Genomic DNA, 6,550 nt, shown 5'->3' with positions numbered 1-6,550 from the left:
CATGGTAGTTGACAAATAATTTCCATTGCTTTTAGTTTGATGTGCATAATGGCTATAGAAAAATATAAGAATTGTGGTTATTGAATTCTGTTTTGGCTACTTAACAAGTGAACAAGATCTTATTTTTATTTGGCCATTCTAATAAAGTTAGTAATTAACAGGAATTAAGAGTTACAATTGTCCTTGGTTTAAGATCTCTTTTTCTCCCACTTCTTCTGATTTAATTGTTAATTAGCTGCCTATCTTCTCAATTTACTTGCATAATTATCCTAGAGGAAATAACATGTTATTCCATTCTTGTTGATTAAGGACAGAAGCTCCCTTAGGAGTATTTTCATTCCCCATTTTGTTCTGATTTCGTAAATAAATAAAGCTGTCCATTTTTTTTTTATAATAGATAAATGTCTTGGAATTTTAAAGATAGGGTAGTGGTAAGTTATAAATATTTCTACATGTAGATAACTTGTCAACACTTCAAATAACCAAAATATTTCTTGACTTCCATGAAACTCCAGTTCCGTAACATTTGCCTTTGCAATAACCTCAAAATTTAGGAAGAATAATACACTTCGTAGTTTGCTTTAGGCGCATTAATTATAATTATCACAGTTATTACTAAAACCCGGGGTACATGTCATGTGACCCGGTTCTAATTTCCAACAAGGTTAAATAAAACGTGTCGTGAACCACGGGTGCATTGATTGCGACGTGGTTCGAAACGCGTTTTCATGACGTCGTAATGCTTATAAGATAATTGATGATAGAAAAGAAGTTCACAAATTGAGACGAGCCTCACCGCACAAAAAATAAATAAATGTGGGGCCCTCAATAAATAATTATCGAAATAATTAGAATTTGGGATGGCCGTTTAGCGAACTTCATGGCTTTTCCCCAAAATAATACTACGTTAGCATCTTTAGGCTCGATTTAATTAAATTACTTTCTTAAACTCGGGTGCGCATTGATGCGACCCAAATCCAAATCTCGATGAAGTCGAAATGTGTCAACAACCACGGGTGTATCGATTGCGACGTGGTTCGAAACGCATTTTCACGACATCGCAATTCTTTTAAAATAAATAATGATAAAAAGCAGTTTACGAATAAACAACACATAAGCTAGCATGTATTAAAATCAGATAAAATCAAATACAATAGTTAAGCGACCGTGCTAGAACCACGGAACCCGGGAATGCCTAACACCTTCTCCCGGGTTAACAGAATTCCTTACTCGGATTTCTGGTTCGCGGACTGTTAACAGAGTCATATTTTTCCTCGGTTCGGGATTCAATCGGTGACTTGGGACACCATTAATCTCTCAAGTGGCGACTCTGAATAATTAATAATTAAATCCCGTTCTGATTGTCCTTTAAATGGAAAAACTCTTTTACGCCCTTGCGGGTGTAGGATGAAAAAAGGAGGTGTGACAGCTATTACAAGCTGTTGTGTAAGCTGCTACGCAAACTGCTGTGTAAGCTGCTACTGCAAGCTGCTGTGTAAGCTGCTACTGCAAGCTGCTGTGTAAGCTGCTACTGTACCAGATAGGGATAATCTTCTATTGAGAGCAATGTTTATCCATAATGGAGTACTGAATGGATAAGCTCATTATACCCGGTATGGATAATCTTCTACTTATGGTAATGTTTATCCATAACCGGGTACCGAAGTGATAAGCTTCTTCAGGGAGCTTATTTCCAATAAAGTACTAAATAGATAAACATATTTACGGTGAAGTCCCATATGGATAAGCTTCTTCAGGAAGATTATTTACAATGAAGTACTAAATGAACATCCATAATATAAATATATTTATAACACTTTAGTCAATAAGAGAAAGTTATACTATGTAATTTTACAAGTGAATTAATAAGCAATCATTTAATACACCAATAACCATACTACACGCCCTTCAAAGTACAAACCACCACATGTTGTCTACGTGGCAAATATAAATCTAAGAACTTGGGAGTGTATGTAAAGAGGTGGGGCCAGTAAGATTGAGGCCCCACAACAAAAACATAGTAAAAGACAACTCATCGTAAAAGTAAACCTACCTACCAAATCCAAGCCTATCTGTTAACCACTCTTCCTCTTTCTCACCAACTTGGTCAAATTCCTTTCTTCACCCCCTTAGTCACGCCGCTAATTTTTTTTTTTTAAGAAAAAGCACCATAGAGAATTTTTCAGTACAGGAAATTATAATATAAAAATAATAATATAGAGATTATAATATAAATACTTTTATTTTATATTATTGGATTGTAATATGTTACTATTTACTTGCAGTCTAGTTTATCAAATTAATCTTCTTACACACAATTAATTGTTGTGAAGGAGAGCCTTAAAATAATGGTGAAATAGTTTTCGTGTTACCTATATGTTAGAGGCGGATGCACGCTTACCGAAATGGTATCTTCGTCAGAAAATTTTACTAAATATATGTATTAATACTGTACGGAAACATATAAGTAGGCAAAAATAACATCACTTGACTAAATTGTGTCTTGGTATGTTGGCTTATGTGCTTGATTTTGTGTTAGGAGGTCAAAGGTTCAAATTTCAACTGACACATTTTTCTTTTGCAAATATTTGAGAGAGCCTTTGTAGTTTTTGTGATGAAGTGGAATTGAACTCGTAACTTTTTCTAACTTGAGACTCAACAAAATCAATGGACTAAAACTATTTTTTGTCTAAAAGTATGATAATCAAAGTTATATTTCAGTTCTTTTATAAATTTCGACACCGTTTGCAAAAATTCCTTAATTGCATCGGGTTGTTTTTTTATACACACTATTTGTTGTAAGTTTTTTAATTCAATAATATAAAAAAAATTATACACCACTGCACATGGAGTTTAACCAAAAAATAAAAGCCCTTGGGTATAGAAAAGGCAATAGTTCCAAACAATTGCAATCAAACTAATACCCCACTCCACCCCTTGGCCACCTCACCCCCCACACCCCAAACAAACATATATATCTTCTCTGCCCACATCTCTCCATTAGAACTAGGACACAGAAATTAGTTTTAGTCTTATCACAAAGAAGAAGAAAAAAAAGGGAGAGTACTTATCCAACTCTCTTTGTTTCTTTCTTTTCCATTTTTTTGCTCTCAAAAATCCAATTATTATAAAGTTTTTGAAGGAATAAATTAAAATGGGACGTTCACCTTGTTGTGAGAAAGCTCATACAAATAAAGGAGCTTGGACTAAAGAAGAAGATCAACGCCTTGTTAATTATATTCGTTCTCATGGTGAAGGCTGTTGGCGTTCTCTCCCTAAAGCTGCAGGTATTTTTTTTACTATTACTCCCAATTTTTTTTTTTTTTTTTTTTTGTGGAGAAAGTAAATGGAAAAACTGATAAAACCCAAGTTTTTTTTCTCTTTCTAATTTCCTTATTTCTTTGCTTTTTTAAGTTAAATTTTGATTTTGATTTTTCTTTCATTTATTCTCTTGAAATTGTTTCTAGAATTGTGGGTACTTTAATTAATTGTAGTACCTTCCCTACCAATTCACTGGCTCAAGAAAAGAAAAGAAATGTTTTTTAGAGTTAAGAAAATAAAAAGGGACAAAAATTAGGTTTTGGGTTCCTTTATTTTCTTGTGGAAATTTGGTATTTATATTGTTTCTCTTCTTGGATATATTTTTTAGGATTGCAAAGATGTGGAAAGAGCTGCAGATTGAGGTGGATAAATTATCTAAGGCCTGATCTGAAAAGAGGGAATTTTACTGAAGAAGAAGATGATTTGATCATCAAACTCCATAGTTTGCTTGGAAACAAGTATGTTCACATTTATTACTTATACTTATATAGTTTAGGTAAATTTACTACGGGTTCGAGCCGTGAAATTATGATACTCGAGTCTTAAAATTAATCACTGGTACTTGCGTTGACATAAACCGTCTCCGTCGTATTATATTTCCTGGGTGCGGTCCTTCCGACCCTACACCTCATCTGACTCTTTCCCGAAACCTACGCCAAACACAAAATACGGCGTGCATCAGCTTACCTAGTTTAGGTCAATCTAGAACTAATATACTCCTATTTCTTTGTTCCATATATGGAATTGATAAATTTTGTTTGGGTCTGTTTTGGTAGCTGGGAAAGCGTGTGAATACTGGAATAGAAAGTCAAATTCTTCTTTCTCATTTGGGACCAATTGAAGAAAAAGAGAAAGAAACCTAGTCTTCCAGAAAAGAAAAAAAGTTACTAAATAAATAAGTGATTTTTTGGCTTTTTTTTCTTGTGATCCAAAATAAGCGATTTTTTGGCTTTTTTCATGTGATCCAAAATAAGTGATTTTTCCAGATTTCAAGAATGAATTAATTATTTTTTGCCTATATTGTCCTTGGAGTAATTAATGTTGGAGTATGTAGTAGGAGTGTTTATGCGAAAAGATAGTAAAGGTTAATATGGTCAATTTCATTGCTAATTAATGTTAAAAGGTGGATTTCTTAATATGGGTAAGAACAATCAAAAAATTACTTATTTATTTTGGAAGGAGGTAGTAGGTAGTTAACTTTATTTTTATTATTATTTTGACTTATATTTATTTGAAAAATTTAGAAGAATTTATGTCTAAATTCACAACACATAAAACTAATCAATTTAACTCTCATACTCCGAAATCCACCCCATAACTTAGGAACATAAGAAGTAACATTTGATGTAATTGCATTTCATTTTTTGAGTAAACAAGACTAGAAATTCTTTATATTTTTTATTTTCCTAATATTTTTTCTGATTCATTTTCCTTTTTGTCTATAGATGGTCTGTGATTGCCGGAAGATTACCAGGTAGAACTGATAATGAAATCAAGAATTATTGGAACACACACATTAAGAGAAAACTCATTAGCCGTGGCCTTGATCCACACACACACCGACCACTCAACACCGCCACCGCCACCACTGCCGCCACCGCCACCGCAACCAAAAACATATGCTTGGACTTTAGAAACACCTCAGTAGCAGCAACCCCTTTATCTCTAAATGATCAAAACCCCACAAATTATTCATCTTCACTTGAAGAAGAGACCAAATGCAGCAGTAGTACAACTGAGGAAAGATCGCCCCCCTTAGAGCCGGCGGCAGCTCCGGTGGCCGCTACGGAGAAAAGCTCCGGTGAAGTGATGATCAATCTTGAACTTTCAATTGGGCTTCCATGTCAGGCTATGGTGGCGCAACGGCGGCCGACGGTGGCAGCCACCGAGTTGGTGGAGAGAGCAGTGTGTTTGTGTTGGCAAATAGGATCTCAACGTGGTCAGCAGTTTTGTGGTAAATGTCAAACCACAAATGGATTTTACAGATATTGCTAACTCCTTTTGGGGGGTAAATAGAGATTTTATTTTTAAAATTTTAGGTTTAGATATATTAGTTTTTCTTTTTGAAATTATGCTTAAATTTTTTGCCTCACAATTGTAATCATCAAGCTAGACCTTTTTAACTAGTTGTATATTCTGTGACAAAACTTTCTTACTTTGAAGTTAATCGTACGAAGTGGAAAAATGTATTTTAATTTTCCAGTTTCTAATATATAATTTCATTTTATACTAGATAAAATGTTTCTTTATTATTGCGATTGTTTTCTTTTCTACGAAATTTTTCCAAATGTGCCGAACATGTATTGAAGATAGTAAATATGTGAAGAAATTAAGAAGTTAAACATCTAATGTAACTTTTGTACCTTAGCTCGGCCTCTAGCCCTAATTAGGGGGAAGTGCACAGTTAGTCACTAATAACACATGTATTTACTTTTAAGCCACTGTTTAAAATGTCTTTAGTCTTTAGCCACTGCTTTAATAAATTTTACCTGCCCGGACGAAAACACCCTTCTGCTCATAAAGTTCAGGACCAAGTGTCCTTAACTTTTGAACTTGTAACTCTAAGTTCAGGACTACATGTCCTTAACTTTTTAACTTATAACTCTAAGTTCAGGACTTCTGGACTATATGTCCTTAACTTTTGAACTTGGAGCTCGAAGTTCAGGACCACCTGTCCTTAATTTCTGTGCTTATAACTCTAAGTTAAGGACTACTTGTCCTTAACTTTTGAACTTGTAAGTCTAAGTTCAGGACCTATTGTCCTTAACTTTTGAACTTGTAACTGTAAGTTGAGGACCAAGTGTCCATAACTTTTGAGCTTGTTAGTCTAAGTTCAGGACCTATTGTCCTTAACTTTTGGGCTTCTTAGCCTAAATTCAGGACCTATTGTCCTTAACTTTTGAGCTTGTTAGTCTAAGTTTAGGACTTCAGGACCTATTGTCCTTAACTTTTGAACTTGTAACTGTAAGTTCAGGACCTATTGTCCTTAACTTTTGAGCTTGTTAGTCTAAGTTCAAGACCAAGTGTCCTTAACTTTTGAACTTGTAACTCTAAGTTCAGGACAAGTGTCCTTAACTTATGAGCTTGTTATTATAAGTTCAGGACTAGTTGTCGTTAATTTATAAGCTTGTAAGTCTAAGTTAAGGACTACCCGTCCTTAACTATTCTGATAACCTCCCTACTTTGACGACCCTCCTCTATTTTTTCCAGACAACTTGCAGCTCCCACT

At 34.4% G+C, this 6,550-nt stretch overlaps 1 protein-coding gene across 1 annotated transcript; it reads left to right on the top strand.

Moving 5' to 3' along the window:
- Positions 1 to 2,999: 2,999 nt before the first annotated feature.
- Positions 3,000 to 5,497, top strand: LOC104222716 (myb-related protein 330-like). Its single transcript, XM_009773992.2, has 3 exons — positions 3,000 to 3,287; positions 3,650 to 3,779; positions 4,767 to 5,497. Exons 1-3 carry the CDS (start codon positions 3,155 to 3,157, stop codon positions 5,314 to 5,316), a joined length of 813 nt encoding a protein of 270 aa, XP_009772294.1. The 5' UTR covers positions 3,000 to 3,154; the 3' UTR covers positions 5,317 to 5,497.
- The last annotated feature ends 1,053 nt before the right edge of the window (positions 5,498 to 6,550 follow it).

The sequence above is a fragment of the Nicotiana sylvestris genome, chromosome 3 (genome assembly GCF_000393655.2).
Source record: "Nicotiana sylvestris chromosome 3, ASM39365v2, whole genome shotgun sequence".
NCBI lineage: Eukaryota > Viridiplantae > Streptophyta > Magnoliopsida > Solanales > Solanaceae > Nicotiana > Nicotiana sylvestris.
Note: the sequence above shows the minus strand (reverse complement) of the source record. Positions and strands in the feature narration are given on the sequence as shown.